The following is an 18,280-nucleotide window of genomic DNA, read 5'->3' on the forward strand; positions in this document are numbered from 1 at the left end:
ACATGTTTATCGAATTACATGTGGTAGTATTCATCATTATTATCTTGGTGATAATATTTAAAATGAATTAATTCTGTTGATTGCTTCAAGAATTAAGTAAGAAATCATTACAAGGACAAAAACGCAAAATATTTTCCTGGGATTTTGGATTGTACTCTTGATGCTAGCCATCAAGAGAAAATGAAACTAATAATTAATATTAATACATGTCTTGATAAATTATGGCTTTTATATACGTTGACCAATTATCCGTAAGTCAAAAGTAAAGAAATCTGAGCTATCTGTTATCGTTCGCTTACATGTCTATTAAAAAGCCATATGTGGCTTTACATTTAAAATAATAAATAATTAATAAAAGAATTATTTTTAAGTTGATCAAAAATAGGTTCTAGCATTAACTCACCTGAACCTCAACTGCTCGGTATTTATATTTACGCTTCGAATGTTAACAACGGACTAAGTATTGCGGGAGAAGCGGATTGAATATTATGATACGGTTTAACTAAGGTTTATATAAGAGAATTGCGTTGTGCAGAACAAGTGCAATTCGTTTGAAATAAGAGGTTTGAAATAATATGTGAATGGTAACATATATAATAAATAGTGCATGATACATTTTTGAATGGTGACATATATTTGGATTGGGTGTATTGAACCATTTTAGTAACTGATAATTTTTCTAATCGGTTTGGAATGATTTTCTGTTTTTTTTATAAAATCAAAAACAAAACTGAAGTGCATACGGTTCCAATTTGGTTTCAGTTTAAGCTAAGTTGGGAATTCGGGTCGGGTTCAGACATTTTCCATTTGGGTCCGGATGCTTTAGGTCTTAGACATTTAGGTCTCGTTAGGTATACTTCGAAATTTTTTTTTTGGATTTGGTTTGGTTCCTTTCAGGTTCGGATCGGTTTGGGTTTAGAATTTAAATACCTATAAAATATATGCAAACTTGAAAAGACTCAAAGTACTCGAACCAATCAAATTTCAGCCAAATATGCTATATTTATCTAAATTTTGCAAAATAACAAAAATACATATTAATAATTAAAATTAAACATTTTAAACTCAAAATTTGACATTAAAAGTTTCATATTACATGAAATATTATAAAATAATAATAAAGATTGCAAACAAAAAGACATTACAACTAAATTAAAAATTATACATTAAATCGAGAAATTGAACATATGGAGTCATAGGTCTGGATATTCATGTTTTAGGTGGGGTTGTATCGGTTTTTTCGGATCGGATCTATTCGGGTCTGTTCTTTTTGTGTTTATATCTATTCGAGTCGGTTTTTTCGGTTCTAGTTCTTCCGGATAGAGGAATTTTAGACCGAACTAGGTACTTGTATATGTTTAGGTCGATTCAAGTTAAATTTTTGGTTCTAGGTAAAATGTCCATACCTAACTTAAACACAAAAAACCGAAAAACAAAAAATCAAGTTAAACCCAAAAAATAAAAAAAAACTGGTAATACCTTAGTCTGATTTTTTTTTAAATTATATTTCAGATATACAATTATTTTAGCTAAATATATTTCAAAATAATCACATGATATTATACAATTGAAATTGACAAATTTTTATATGAATCATTAGTTTATACTGTTAAATTATTGATAAAAACATATTTATTATTAGATGATATAATTATTTAGAATTAATAAAAAAGAACTAACAAAAATATCAATAAAATTAAACAACACCTTATAAGATGGAGACTACTGTAAAGTGTGTTTGACAAATTTTCTTAGCGTTTTAAACCAAATGTGTTCTGAATTGAATTTGACATTTATAATATTAATTTAATAAATAAAAGTTAAAACTTATCATCATATGAATGGTAACTAAATATTTTATTCTTCTATATTCTTATTTCTTCTCGTATCTGAATTCATCAAAAATAATTAATAAAAAAAATCTTTAATATTAGTCTACCCATATATGCCAAGCCGATTTAGTGATTGTATCCTCTATGATTTCCTATATAAACCTGATGAACATTTCTCTGTGTTAAAAAATTAATGAATATATCATTCTCGTTACATTTATTAATATATTATAAAAATTGTTTCCAACATAATAAAATAAAATTTGATTTATCTCCACATTTATGAGTTTCCTTCTACTAAAATCAGAAACTATCGTATGAGAGATTCTGATGGTCTTTTCTATTTGGGGTTTTGTTTGGCTGATGAAATCAGACACATGAAGAAAGAAGAATATAGAAGAATGAAATATTTATTATGTGTATAAATATAAAATATCGAGACTTCAAACAGTAAAGCGTCCTTGGCACACGGCCGAGGTTCAGATGAGTTAATGTTTAAACCTAGGTTTGATGCATTCCTCAGCTAATTTCAAAATAACAGTTTTTATTAACTATTTATTATTTTAAACATAAAAGCCTTGTATGACTTTGTAAAGGACATGTAAGAAAATTGTAATGGACATGACAGATTCCAATCCATTTGGCTAATGAATAATTCGTTAATGTATCTAAAAATCAAAATTTATTAATTCATTTATAGTTGTCAAAAAAAAATTAATTCATTTATAAAATTTGAATTATTTGAGTGTTAGTTATGTATTTGCATGGTTCATATATGTATGTATTAATCGGGACCGTTGGATTCTGTTGACGTAGGAATAAGCCGAATTTTCCATACTTCGGCTGGTGCGATCAAATATTCATCTATAAGGTTAATAGGTTATGACTACGCTGCAAACAAGTAGCTGTTTGTGAAAGGATCTTCCAAGGTAGCTTCATCAGGCGTTTTGGGTTCTTAGTTTCTTGATCGTTTTTGGCATTTCTGGAACTTTTCTTTGCAGATGCATGTGTGATGTCGATTTCTTTGGCGCCACCAGATATCACATTGATTACTCTATCATATGGAGGTGGTGAGGCAAGCATAATTATGGCCAGTTGAATGTTCTCCTCCTTGTTGTTGAAGAAATTCTTGGCTTTGTCGAAAACGAATTTCTGGATGTACCCTTTCTTTAGTAACTCGTTGACTTCAATCTTCAGTGAGATATGGTTTCGGTTTTATGACCATGGTCATTGTGGAATTCATACCATCGGTTCGGGTTCTGAAATGTTTTTGGTGCTTCATTTTTAGAGGCCACTTGACATGTGGGCCCATCTGTCTCAAAATGTTGATCAGTTATGGCTTTGAGATGGAGAGATTGTAAGATGTCTGGCCATGTTGATACTGCATTCCTTTGGTCTTTTCTATGGGTTTATTGTGGTTTCGGCCCGGTTCCTACGTTCTGCCAGGGATTATAGTATCAAAATAATCAACGAGGATTAATCCCCACAACAATCATTCACTAGGCCTATCATTCACATAAGCACATCCTCTTTTCACAAACATCATTTATAAATTTATCTCTAGCCTCTGTTAATTCCGTGTTAAGGACATTAACAATTTGTGTCACTTGCAAATATTACTAAATTTTCCTAAACATATATGAAAACTGAATTAAGTCAACTCTAATTATCCATTATTTGTTAATAATTTTTTTTTTTTGGACATCATATATCTCAATTTATGTGAATTTCTAGATCAGATATAGATAAGTTGCCCAATCCATTATTTGTTAAGAATTTGTTTTGGTTTGGATATCACCATGAATTTTATGGTTTGATTTTTTTCAATGGAATATCGATAGATTTTAAAGAGTAATCTAGGCTTTGGCTGCGATTCCGTTGGTAGACTTCACCTGAATCGTATTTTACGATCTGAGAATGACCGAGACAATAATCAAGATCAAGATTTGATGATGGAAATAACTGGAATAAAGAAAATTGTTGAAAATGGTGGTTGTATGGAAACAAGCGAGAAACGTTTGGAAAAAAAGAGAGAGAAACGTTTGGAAGCAAAACAGAAGAAACAGAAGAAATAACTGGAATAAAGAAAATGTGTGATGCGACATTTGAAGTAATTCCATGCGGTTCCTTCTTAGCACACCAAACTGACGCACTACCTCTTCAAGATTTTTTCTTCTCCACAACATTTGTATCTGATCGATCATATTTATATCCCTATACCTAAACATGGGCATGATAATTATATGATTTTCTATTGAGGTTTGATTGTTGAAGTTCCATAATCATCTTTAACTGATTATATTTTATATTTCACCAAACAATTTAAGCTGTATATTTGTTTGATTGAGTGATGGCCTTCCATTGGAATAGCAACTTGATATAATTGTAATTCTGGTGAGAACATAAACATGTGATTAAATCATGTTAGCTTCTTCAATGCAGTGATCATAAGACTCTGGGCGCTGACCATACCTCTATCGATGGAAGTTTCATGATATGTGGTTAACATATTTTTATGCTTCTATGCTTTTGATTCTTTGGTTGAGTAATATGTTTCCACTGAATTACTAGTAACCATAACCAGGCCCGGCCCTGGGCTAAAGCCCGTAAAGCTTGGGCTTTAGACGCCACACATTATATATGTTTTAGGGGCACCAAAACTAGATAATTCTCTTAGGTGTAGTGGCATGAATTCTACTCCTTTTTATCACATGTGCAGAGGTTCGAAACCTGGCTTCTTCAATATATCCCCTTTTTGATAATAATTGAAAGAAATTAATTGATTATGATTCCTTTATTGATGATCTTAGTTTCTTTATATTGTATTAAATGAGATAGTCATATAAATAGAGTAAATGAATTAAATTTTTTTTCCAAATCGCTGCCATTTACGATTACGAGACACTCTTCATCTTGAAAAAGTTGTTCTTGTTGCTAATGCGTTTGTAGAAAGTGTACTGGCAACAAAATAAGAAATCAGCTATTAAATTAGAGTAATCTGAAACCAAAATTTTTTTCAAGTAACATGTTAAATTGTATATGAACGTTTTAGAATCATTATTTTATTAATATGATGATAGATGAGAGGATCTTGGATGTGGCCAAAACTCTTGAAGCTGAGGCCCCTGGTGTATGAGTTTATGAGGTTTGAGGTAAATGATGGAAGAACTGCTTTTTTCTGGTTTGATGATTGGCTGCGTATGGGAAGACTTATAGACATCACGGGTAACGTCGGAACTTGTTATCTGGGTATAGCTCGCAATGCTCGGGTCAGTGATGCAGCTAGACAATCAGAATGGAGGGTTAGGGGACAGAGAAGCCGACATTATCATGAGCTTCATGCCTGTATACTGGCTGAGCCGGTACCAGATGAAGAACGAGGGCGAGATGTAGTGCTATGGAAGCATTCAGATGACAACTATAAGACATGTTTTTCATCAGCTAAAACATGGGATCAAATTAGAGACCGAAGGCCTGTAGTATTCTGGAGTAAGAGTATTTGGTTCACACAAGGAGTACCAAGGTTCTCCTTCATTGTTTGGTTGGCTGTGAAAAACAGATTATCTACTGGTGACAGGATTAGAGCTTGGGGGATTCAGCAGGGATGTGTTCTTTGTGGTGAGAGGGATGAGACTAGAGACCATATCTTCTTCGCATGTCCCTACTCATTTACGGTATGGGATACTCTTACGAACAGACTTACAGGTAGCAGAACTGATCCAGATTGGATGCATACTTTGCAGTTTGTGAGCAAGAACAACCTTCAGCTGCTAGACAAGATCCTCGTAAAAATGGTCTTTCAAACCTGCATCTATCATGTGTGGAAGGAGAGAAATGAGAGGAGACATCAGACTGGATATCGTACAGTGCAGCAAGTGGTTCGAATCGTCGACAAGGCAGTGAGGAATAGAATCACATCCCTTCGGAGTCTGAGCATAAGTTGGCTGGACTGATGCAGAGATGGTTTGCGATCACAGAGTAATACCATGGCAGGAAAAGTTTATATTTTGTAAAGATTTCTTTTAGAGGTTTGTAGTCTCTTGTAAATGGTCATTCTTTACACAGATCAATAAATTTCACATTTTATCAAAAAAAATATGATGATAGATCAATATATTAGGGTTTTTGATGATTTTTTTTTTTTGGTTTTAAAAGCTAAGCTTATTAAAACTCAATTTCATTATAGAAGTAAGGAAGTTATTTTCATTAGAAAGAGCATAATTTTTTTAATGCGCTTTAGGCGCCGTAGAACTCCGGACCGACACTGACCATAACTACTAAACTGACATTACTAAGTTGTATTCTAGTTTCAACACTATACATATATAAGCCAACTGCAACCGCTCATAGCTCAAACTTTCAAAGTTTTACACCATTATAAAATGACCAAATCTTGGATGATACAATCTAAATATGTTCACATCGATGGAGAAGTTAAAACTATATATCTCTATGGAATATGCTAATATATAAAACCAAAACTACAACAAACAGGAACTACAGCAGTATATTCAAAATATAGTAAAGAAAAACGAAATCAATAAATTGATATTCCCAACTCCAAATTCAAATTGATTATACCCTCCATCGAATCCAATTCCGAGTCAAAACACGCCACTCTCTTCCCACTACTCGATTTCTTCAAAGTTGTAGTCAACACTTCGGGCAAAAAAGAGCGTGTAACCAACGCGAGGCTTTCTTTATCGTTCCTATGCTTCCTCATGTGACCACCGAGAGCTTGTCCCATCGGAAATTCCAAGCCACATATAGGACAAGTATGTGACGACTGCTTTTTGGTATTTTTTGTAACGGATCCTGATGACGAACAGTCGTCGCTGGAGTTGTTAATTGGCTTCTTGTGGCTTGCGCGATGGCCTCCCAACGCTTGGAACGATGAGAACTCTTTCATACATGTCTTGCATCGGTAAATGCGACTCTCTCCTCGGATGCATTTCCCTACCCTAGGTAACAGCATCAGACAACTCGTCGCCGTATCTTCCACGGTCCGATCAAAATTCTCATTTTCCGCTGGCGTATCTTTCACACTCCGATTCTCACTTCTCGCAACCATGGTTCCAAACTGAATCGAGTGACTTCACTTTCTAGGCGTTTGTGTGTTTGTTTTCTAAGGTTAGGAGTTTTCGTTTGTGTGTTGTGTGACTAGTGATGGTTGGTATTTATAGGAGAACGAGATTGGGTGAGCACAGAGCACTTACATGTTAATTGAAGGAAATACCCATTGTGACTTGCAGCATAAGTAAGCTAGTGGGTTTCTTGTAATTAAGTGGTGGAAAGAGAAAGGAAATCGCCTCACGAGTTGCGTCACGCGTAACGCTTTAGAAGACTCGAAAAAGAAGAAGAAACAAGTCTTGGTCCCGAACAAAAAAAGAAAAAAAGAAACAAGTCGTTAAGTAAGAAAGAAACGGAACGTTCTTGGTAATTTCCTTTTTCATCCACAATTTTAATATCTAGATAAAAAAACAATTAGCCATACAAATCTCAAGTAAGTTTCTTAGTCCCCACTCGCTCTCCTCTCGTTAGGGCATTACTAAAGCCTTGATTGGTACAGTTCATGACTAAGAACTGATAATATATTGGAGAAATTTAATTCTACTACGAGTTTAATATCACTTTTCAAATTTATCATGAATGATTATTTTCATAAATACCATAAATTTGTGACAAAATAACACTAAGCTAATTTTTCAAAATATTTGTAAAACATTTGTAAACTCAACCCCAACCTTTTAATACTAAACTTTAAACAATAATCATTAAATCCTAAACCCAACTTTTAGTATATTTTTGATTGAAATATTTTTGAAAATGGTACTTAACTTGTGGTATTTTAGACAATTGAAATTTCAATTCTACCACAAGTTTGATACCACTTTTCAAATTTATCTTTAATAAATGACTATTTTCATAAATACCATAAATTTGTGACAAAATAACACTATGCTAAGTTTTCAAAATATTTATAAGACATTTGTAAATCCAACCCCAACCCTTTAATGCTAAACCCTAAACAATAATCACTAAACTCTAAACCCATTTGTTAGTATATTTTTGATTGAGGGTATTTTTTGAAAAGTGGTACTTAATTTGTGGTATTTTAGATAAATTCTCTAATATATTGTAGAATGTTTATGCCGTAGACTTAGTATGCTCTCGTAAATATATTTAATAATATGTTTGGTAGAACATTAAATGATTCATATATAAAGTTATTATATAAAATTAGTATATGATATATAATTTATTTATTTTTAAATAATATATATATATATATATATATCAATTTTTATACTTTTATTTACCATAATAAATCAAATATAATTGTACATATATTCATTATTTTTAAATGTAAAATATTATTCTTATTAAAAAGAAAAATATTTTTTTTATTTTTTTTATTTTTAAAAATAATAGTTAAATTTACGGATATCAACATAATTTTGTGATATTATTAAATAAAATAAATTAATTATAGTAAAAGATTTTTAATTTTTATATATTCTAAATGCAAATGCTCTACCAAAAGGTTCACATGAAAACATTGGACAAAAAATATTTAGAGAGCATTTGCATCAGTTAAATGCTATTTTAAAAGCTTTTCTAATAATGGTTGATTGGATAATAAAGAGTATAATGTTATTATAGATTTATATATTTATAAAAGTTTCACTTTAGGTGTAATTAAATTTATCCAATCAATCATTATTTTGGATAATATAGAGTATAATGTTATTGAGAATCAAGATGACAAAAAAAAAGAGTATAATGTTATTCTCCGGTGAATCTTTTGCGTCTGGTTCGCGACTATTCTCATGCCCCACCGAGACTTTACATGGTTCTGACCATCTTTTGGATTTTGGTTTGTACGCAGAATCTTCCATTGCGAAGTTTTCGTCTCAAGCGACAACCCCTTCAAAGATTTGTCGCAGTTTCGATATTGTATTAGTCAACTGCCGCAACGTCTCCATGGTTATTGTGCTTGTCTCTCGCCGTAGCTTGACACCTCCTTTTCTCTTCATAGGATCTACTGTGCAAGAGTGTGGATTTGCCTGATTTACTCGTTACTACGTCACTGCTGCGTCTCCATCACACTACGCCGTCTAAAGCATCGACGGTTCTTCACAAAGTCGGCCCTACGGTCCTCCTACCCCTTTCCTCGTCACAGAAACCACTGTGCAAGAGTGTGGACTCGCCAGATCAGCGCGATACTACATCACCACTGCATCTCCATCACATTACGCCGTCTCAAGCATCGGCGGTTCTTCACAGATTTGGTTTTACGACCCTCTCACCGGAGCTGCTATCTTCTGCGGAGGTTTTCGGACTTCATACTCTCAAAGCCCATTGGTTGGGTTCTTCAACGTTATTTTCGACTTCTTAGCGTGCTTTCTAATGTGGGCTTTAGGATTACAAGTGAAGCTTCTCTATGGTCTTTTCTTTCCTTAGCCACATCTATCCTTCGTCATGTCTTAGTGGTTTTTGTTTATCAGCTTGTCGTCGAGCTTCTCTATGGTTCTCTTCTCTCCTTAGCAACATCTATATATCCTTCGTCATGTCTTAGGTGTTTTTTCTTATCAGCTTGTCGTCGAGTTTCTATACGGTTGTAACCGCTTTTGCCCATTGGACCTTTAATTTTAATATGAGCATTTGGTGTCCATATCAAGTTTAAATGCCTTTAGAATATTTTTTGTAATGGCTACATAGTATATATTTTGTAGTTTTTTTTTGTATTCGCTGTAGAAATCAATAGGTAAAATTTCATTCTCTTCAAAAGAAGCAACATCTGAATCATGATCTCTAGTTCTTTTGAGAAAGAGTATAGATAGAGAATGAGCAACTTCTCATTGTGGTCTCTACGACTTTCAGTCTTTGCTTGTGACAACTACTGTATTGGAGCTTGGTTATCAGTTAGGTTATCTCTCGGTTTATGCTAACTGTGTAGATAAGAATACTCTTTGAGTTTGTTCTAGTTTCCTCTGTAATCTAGGGAATATCGGAACTTACGTAACAGAGTCAAGTTTAGCGTAGATACTCCTGATTTTTTGTAGTTCGAGTTGTATAAATGTGACCTTGATATCATGTTATCAATACACATAAATTTCCAGAGTCTATCTGTTCCTCTTTATGGTATCAGAGCCTGACATTAATAATTTTGAAAAACTCTGAAACTTGATAATGGCGAACCCGACTACTGTTGCTGGAGTAGCAGCTGCAACAGAGGTGAGAAGGACCATATAACGCCCCGACCGCCCACGGCTAATGGGCCACCCACACCCACTCTCTCGGCCCGTGGGCCCCATCCCATCTGACGGTCGGTCCGTTAATTTTTTCAAGGCTCGAAATCATTGTTTACTGACCCTGCAATCACCGCCCGACCTTTTCCCATGCTTTGGCCTCACTCGCACGCTATCTCGAATCACTTCCCGATAGGTCACCCATCCTAGTACTACTCTCACTCAAGCACGCTTACCTGCAGAATTCTGATGGGATCCGGTGCATTAGTGCTGGTATGATCGCACCCTTTAACAACATTCCCACTGGACAAGCTGTCACCAATTGACCTGTTAATTGGTGACAGCTTGTCCAGTGGGAATGCTGTTAAAGGGTGAGGTCCTGGGTTCGAGGCTCACCAACAACCTAATTATGGAGTTAGAGAGAAATCATAATGGAGGGGTTGGCGTCGGTGCGCTGCAGCGCTGTGAGCCTGGGGCCCACAGGGCAGGTAGTTCCCACGGGGCCGGTTGTCACAGACCATCTCGCCTTACGACCTGACCTCAGCTGACAACCCAGGTGCCGCGATCTCACATCTGCTCTTGAAAGGAACCAATTATGATGAGTGGACATGAAGTATGAAAACGGCTTTAACATCTCGAAAGGAATTCATATTTCTTAATGGAACGATTTCGAAACCAGGGGACGACTCTCCTTAGCCAGAAGATTGGTGGACTATTCAGGCATTCCTTTTGTCATGGATAAAGATGACGATTGACTCGGTGTTCCATTCGAACATGTCTCACAGAGACGTTGCAAAAAATTTGTGGGATCATCTGAAGAAGCATTTTCAATGCTGATGGTCCTGGAATTCAGCAAATTAAAGCTGAACTCGTGTGTTGCAAGCAGAGAGGAATTGCAATCAAATCGTATTATGGAAAGCTGAATCAAATTTGGGATAGTTTTGCAACCTATCGGCCTTTAAGAATCCGCCAATGTGTTCACTGTGTTTGTGATCTTGGCACATCACAAGAAGCTGATCGAGAAGAGGAGAAGGGGCATCAGTTCTTGTTCGGTTTATATGATCAGTTTCGCACAGTGCGATCAAGTCTTGTTGCTAGACCCGAGGAAGTGTACAATATTGTGAGACAAGAAGAGGATCTCCGTTCCAGTGGAAAAGAGAGACCAGAAGTAGCAGCCTTTGCGGTTCAAACAAAGGCATGTTTACTTGGAGAAGGAGGCATCTTGCGCAAACATTGCAACCGTACCAGGCACTCTTCTGAGAGCTGTTACGGCATGACTGGATACCCTGAATGGTGGGGAGATAGACCAAAGAGCCAAACACTCCAAGGTATAGGCCGTAGAGGATCATGAGCTGGTTCAAGTGAAGGTCGAGGACGGGGACAAACTGTGTATGCAAATTACGTTAATGTTCCAGATCACGAGTCGCATAAGCATGTTCAGGTGAATTACGTCTTAACTGATCAAGACTGAGATGGTGTGGGTGGTCTGACCGAACAGCAATGGCAGTCAATCAAGACCATCATCAATAGAAATGCAAGAAATGATACAATCGAAAAATTGTCTGGTAAGGCTATTTTTACTTCCTGGATTATGGATACCAGTGCATCACATCGCCTTATTGGAAGATTTAATGTCTTGAAAAACATTAGAGATATGGCTCCAGTTCTGATTGTTATGGCAGATGGAAGAGAACAGGTCTCTTTGAAAGAAGGAACAGTGTATCTAGGGGTAGACTTAGTTATGAAATCTGTCTATTACGTAGAAGAGTTGATATCAGATTTGATTTCTGTTGGACAGTTGATGGATGAAAACAAATGTGTTGTTCAGATGGCTGATAACTTCCTTGTTGTTCAGGACCACATTTCGAGGATCGTGATTGGAGCGGGTAAGCAAGTAAGAGGAACATTTCAATTTCGTAGCATGGAGATCGCAGCATCAGTCACATTGAAGGAAGAAAAATCGTACGAGCTGTGGCTTAGGTCGGATGGGTTATCCTTCTGCGAAAGTTGCGAAGTTTCTGCCTGGTGTTTCTTCTTCTGTTTCTTTGTCATTTTTTAATAAAGCGTGTGATGTATGTCTCCGCGCAAAGAAAACCAAAGATTGTTCTCTTATCAGTATAAATAAAACTTCTAAGAATTTTTAGCTTCTTCATGTTGATCATTGGGAGCCATACCGGACTCCTTCTCATTTTGGTGCTACATATTTTTAAACATAGTAGATGATTAATCAAGAAGAGTTTGGTTATATCTATTGAATAAGAAATGGGAAGCATCGACTCAACTGAAAAACTTCTTCTCTCTCACCGAAAAGACAGTTTCAAACGAAAATACAGACAATAAAAGCGATAATGGTCTGAGTTTCTGTGTCTAACCGATTTCTATCAAAGGTGTCAAATTGTTCATGAAATTTCATGTGTGGGAACACCACAACAGAATAGAAGGGTACAATGACAACACAAGCACATCCTAGGGGACCGTGTTAACCGTGTATAGAATATTCTTTGAGTTTGTTCTAGTTTCCTCTATAATCTACGGAAATTCGTAACTTACCTAGTATCCTCCTTAAGAATATTAGCGTAGATACTCCTGATATAAAAACACAGAACTCAATAGGGAAGTTCTCAACCTATCACATATATATGACAACTCTTGCAGTTCGAGTTGTATATATGTGATCTTGATATCACATTATCAATACATAGAAATTTCAAGAGTCTCTCTGTTTCTCTTTATATTGGGTTATGAGATAGGTAATAGGTTGAGAGTGGAATATTATCAAAACTCAGAACTCAGTACTTGTATGATATTGTTAAGTGTATATATATATAATGTAGATCATAATTTATTGTTACTTTTGGATTTACTTTAAAGATGCAACTCAAAACTGTTTCGTTCGTGATTTTTTTTTTGATAACTGAGGAGTAAATCTCAGGTCCAAACAGGCCCAGACTAATCTTATGGGGGCGCGTGACCCACGGGTTGGATAGCGCACCGGGTTTGTAAATGAGGTGAAAGCAAGGGCCCATACCTGTGTGAGGTGTCCAGGGACAATCGTGAGGTAGTTCCTTCCAACAAGGTTTGAACTCGCAACATGGATGCAGGAAGGTCCAACCATTGGGCTCGTGATATTGGTACATACAAACGAAAATATACCAGGGATTATAGTCGTATGGTGGAGAGATTCTTACTTTAATAGAAAATGGTTCGAAGAGCTGTTTCTGACAGCGTTTAAGAGCATCTGCAATGTAAAACTTTATTTTGTTCCTTCAAATATTGAATAAAATAGAATATTGAGTAAAAATGATTTTACTCTACTCTATTTGTCACTCAATAACAGAGTAATAAAAAAATAAAAAATATATTACTCCATTTATGAAGTAAACCTGCTCCGTTATGGAAAAAAAAATGTTAGAGTATTTTTTACTCCATATTCTATTTAACTCTATTTTAGAGTAACAAATGCAGTGGGATTGGAAATGCCCAAACACTTTCCCACAACACTAATCTCAACTGTCTTCAAAATGAGGCAATTGCTAGATTTTTCTTTTCGAATAAATGTCAAATTTATTCAATATAAAGCATTTATTACATCGAGTGTGTGTTTCTTTGATCCCTATAAATCAACGAGTGAATGAATAACGAAATGATTTGATCTAATCTTTTCTGAACCGACAAGGAGTCCGTCCTCATATACTTTGGATTCCAACTGTTGTAGTGCGCTTAGAGCATCTCCAAAAGAGATTATATAATTTCAAATCTAAATTTTTCTCTTCCAAAAAGTAATTTCAAAACTTCAAATTTGAAATTTTATATTTATATTTATATTTTGTTCCTTACAATTACACATAACATTTATGATTCTTTAATATTTACTCGATTTATTGTTTTAATCCTTAATACTTTTATATCTCATAAATATTTCATATTTTTATTTATATTTTTTTCCTTACAATTACACATAACATTTATGATTCTTAAATATTTACTCGATTTATTTTTTTAATCCCTAAAAATTTTATATTTCATAAATATTTCTATTTTTTAAAATAAATTTACAGTTTACACATAAAATTAAATAAAACTTTAAAATAAATTTAAAATGGTTTAAATCTATATTTAGACAAAAAAATATTACAAAAGAAACTTAGTAAAAAAATTTAAAAGGTACATGAAGACATAATCATCACACAAATGTATATATTACAAAATCAAGGATTTGTTCATTTGATGATATCAAACTATCACTGAACATGACTTGACAATTAAGGGTGAATGTGATATCAATGCGCCGATAAATGATTCAAGATCAGTGGAAAAGGCAACTGTTGAAATGACGGTAAATGAAGATACCCTATTTCAACAATTTTTGGTTCATAATCTATAAATTAAAAATAAAGGGTCATTTTTAACTTCGAAATGCACTAGTTGATCATATATGGGAGCATTACGTAGATAATTTTATGGTATAATGTTGTATTTTTCTTTTATTTTAATATTTAATTATGCATTTCTATTTATAAATTTATATTTAATTTATTAATTAATATTGCTATAATATTTTTATATATGTGCTAGTTATTTATAAAATTTATATGAATTTAAATTAATTATGACAAATATAAAGATCATAGTATAAAATACAAATAATTTTGAAGTTAGATTTGATGTTTTACTTTAGGATAAGAACACCTTTAAACTTCAAATATAAAAACTAGTTTATATTAATTACTATTATATATATATATATATAAAATTATAAAGTCTTTTTCTAGTTAAAATTATAAATTTGATTTTGCCGGGTTTGTTTGTAATTATTGGTTTCAAAATCAATATAATCTACTAAGGGACAAAAAAGTAAATTGTGATGTGTTTCTTTCCTTTTTATTACGTAGTCATCAATTCTAATGGCGTTTAACATGAATTAGTTATTTTTAATAAATAATCTCTTTTGTTAAGCACTAATTAGAATAGTGCCCGCTTGAATATGCGGATTTTGTTTTAATAAAAGAATTAGATCTCGACCTCCGCAACTGCGCAGATTTTTGTTTTCATTTATTTTTATATAAACATTTTGTTTTCAATTCTAAATTTGAATATATTATAATATATATGTGTCTATCAATTTTTAAAACATAATAAGTTTACGGTATATTTTTTTCATTGAATAGATTGTTTCAAACTTTCACATGTATTTGTATCTTCTTTTATATATATATTTTCGGATTATTATTTCATTATTAAAATCGTAACTATATATATAAAGATTAGTAAAATATTGTTTTATTGTCATATTCAAAAAATTGTAACATTTCACAAATTTAGAAAGTTTTTAAAAAATTAAAAACTTCCCTTCACAGATTTATATTATCGAGTAAATAATTAAAAATTTAGTTTTTGTTTAAAATAAACTATAGTTTAAATTTTGTTTTCATTGGTTTAAGGTAGTAGAGATTAATCATTGTGAAATTATATGGTTTCGGTTATTTAAAAAAAATCTTCATAATTTTAAAATTTAACATCGACAAATATTTAAATAATTAACATACAGAGGTATAGTATTACAACATTAAATTATATCTATTTAATTTATACTATCTATAAATCCAATGGATCATCTATAGTTTAAATCCAATTATTGATAGCCCAATAAAAAATTTTGGTAGGCCCAAAATTTAAATGATAAGATTAGAGATTAAATGTAATATGACTTTCTAAGAATATGTTCATTAAGTCCATTTTTTAAAAAATCTTACATGAATCAAGGTCGTGACTTCTTTTTTAATATATAATATAAGATGCAAATATAAATTTATATAAGAAAAACTATATGATTTGGTATTATATATTGTAAATAATAGTAATCTTCATTTGTTAGTTAATATCGGTACGTGCTCTATTAGACGTGCAGAAGGATTGTTGGTTGTGATAGGTTTTATTTGGTTAACATTGGTTAGTTCCAATAATCATCTACCGAAGATTTCGTTAAAGTCGTATGTATTTAAATGCTATTTAATATGATAAACTAGATTTTGACCCGCGTTTTTTTAATCGAGAGTTTGTTTTTGAAATTAAATATATTTTAACGAATTTCAATATAAGATAATGTATAAGCCTAAGCACATTTATCCAAAAGCACGAACTGAACCATAACAAACCGAAAAAAAAACTGAATTGGATTTCATAAACCAAGTAGATCATATATTTATGGAACTGGAAATTTAAACTGACCTGGTTCCCAACTTTACTACTGAACCGAACCAAACTTTGTAAATACCTGAACAGTTTCTATATTTATAGAATCAAAACACCAAAAACTAAAATACTCGAATTGAAACAAAATGTCGAGGACTAATAGTGCATCACATTTAAATGGTGTGAAGAAAGTATACAAATTATTATTATTATTTTTTTTGACAACAACATTTAGAACTACTAAGCTGATCCAACCGATTCAGCAAGCCAAATCGGTGGGATAGAATCCACATAAAGCATAGCTGAAGGAGAACTCCTCGCACCACGTGCAAGTTTGTCCACCAAGGTGTTTTGTTCTCTTGGAATATGTCTGATCCGAAAGACAGGGAAGAAAGTCTTATTGCGGCTGAATTCTTCCATGTGTGTAGAGAAAGCTGGCCATTCTTCAGGTGTCGACACTATCTTCACCAATTGAAAAAAATCCGTCGCAAAAACTACATCAAAAAAATTGTAGGGTCTTCATGCACTCCATTGCCCAAATTAGTGCTTCACACTCAGCATGCAGGAGTGACAGGCTTCTACGAAGAATCATCGCCCCTATCATAACATCTGTCGAGCCACTCTTTCGGCAGAACCACCCTTGTCCTATAAATATGTCATCTTCTTTCCAGGCTCCATCAATAGAACAAACTCTAGTATTTTCCAAAGACGTATAATCCGTCTGTTGTAAGTTCTCACGCTGGGAATTTTCCAGAGGTCGGTTCACTAATAATTGAGCCTCCATCCAAACCGTACATTCCACATCAGCCAGCCGAAGAATCTCCAACGGGTTTCCATTCCTGTTCGAGTAAATCTTATCATTTCTTGTCTTCCATGTATACCATAGTATCCAAGGGAAATAACTAAAGTCATCCTCCTTCGGTGTCTCCAAAATAGATAATCCATACTGGTGAAAACCGAAGATGATGGAAAAATTGCCGGGGAGGACGGGATCCTCGAAAGTGCCCATGTTTGTAGTGCTGGGGGACATTCGAAAAGGACATTATTTATGGACTCCTCATCTGCCCCACACGTTGTGGGAACCGAAATTCGCACTGTCGATTTCCGTTTAAATAAGGAAACTAGGAAAACCCTAATTTCCTAGAGGACCCGGATATCTGCTAATTACCACACGTCAAGCAATCAGAACACGAGAATAACAACGATAAAAATAAGAAATCGAAAAAGAGAAGCAAAGAAGATCTTATTTCCGAATTTGCGTATGAGCGTTTACAACAAGGTATAAGCCTGGGCTCGAGAGCTGTCGGCGAGATTCCTAGTTCTAGCAACCCTAAGACGGCTAAACCTAATTGAGTCGCAGCTCGAAATAACAAAAACGGAAAATTGCCTAAATTGCTCTAAGTGCTAAGTTTGTTCTGAAAAAGTTCTCTCCCATGCTCCTCGCCTAGGACTTCTTATATACTAGCTCCAAGGTCGGTTTACGCTTTTACTCTTCTGCCCTTAAGCCGTCATAGCATAAAATGGAGATATTCCATTTTTCCCGATCTTCACAATTATCTTCAAAACTTCCATATTTATCCGCGGAAACTTGACATTTATCCTTCCTTGTGAACCAAGCGTAAACCGTACTGTGGTTTACGGGCTTTTGGTTAAGAAATCGTAGAATGGGCCTCGAATCGTGTTTTAGGTCCCTTTGGGCCGTCTTCCGACTCGACAAGTTTACTACGATTTCTTCTGACAATGAACGAATTTTCCGCGGTTTCTAATCCGCAAAGTTTGATCGAGGAGTTATAATAGCGGAAAACATGGACTGAGCCTGCTACGGTCTTCGGGAGATAGCATTTGAAGGTTTGGCGAGAATGCATGGACTGGTGTCGTATCGATGTTCGGGAGGGTTCAATCACTACACAGCGACCGATCTTTGGCTCGAGCCCGATAGCTACGTAGCGACCGAGCGGGAAGAGCGCTCAGTCGCTACGTAGCAACCGAGCTTTGGCTCGAGCT

The 18,280-nt window shown here is 34.2% G+C and overlaps 3 protein-coding genes across 3 annotated transcripts in view; 2 read left to right on the forward strand and 1 right to left on the reverse strand.

The window, feature by feature from the left end:
* The first annotated feature begins 4,912 nt into the window (after positions 1 to 4,912).
* Positions 4,913 to 5,785, forward strand: LOC106334389. The gene has a single exon (XM_013772676.1). The coding sequence runs from the start codon at positions 4,913 to 4,915 to the stop codon at positions 5,783 to 5,785; it is 873 nt and encodes a 290-aa protein (XP_013628130.1).
* A 514-nt stretch (positions 5,786 to 6,299) lies between these two features.
* Positions 6,300 to 6,963, reverse strand: LOC106299955 (zinc finger protein ZAT8-like). Its single transcript, XM_013735983.1, has one exon. It carries the CDS (start codon positions 6,901 to 6,903, stop codon positions 6,370 to 6,372), a length of 534 nt encoding a protein of 177 aa, XP_013591437.1. The 5' UTR covers positions 6,904 to 6,963; the 3' UTR covers positions 6,300 to 6,369.
* Positions 6,964 to 11,738: 4,775 nt separating this feature from the next.
* Positions 11,739 to 18,280, forward strand: part of LOC106334401 — a 12,123-nt gene continuing 5,581 nt past the window's right edge. Inside the window, exon 1 of the mRNA XM_013772686.1 lies at positions 11,739 to 11,970. Coding sequence (XP_013628140.1) covers positions 11,739 to 11,970 — 232 coding nt within the window. The remainder of the gene's footprint in view (positions 11,971 to 18,280) is intronic.

Source organism: Brassica oleracea, chromosome C1, assembly GCF_000695525.1.
Source record: "Brassica oleracea var. oleracea cultivar TO1000 chromosome C1, BOL, whole genome shotgun sequence".
Classification (NCBI taxonomy): Eukaryota; Viridiplantae; Streptophyta; class Magnoliopsida; order Brassicales; family Brassicaceae; genus Brassica; species Brassica oleracea.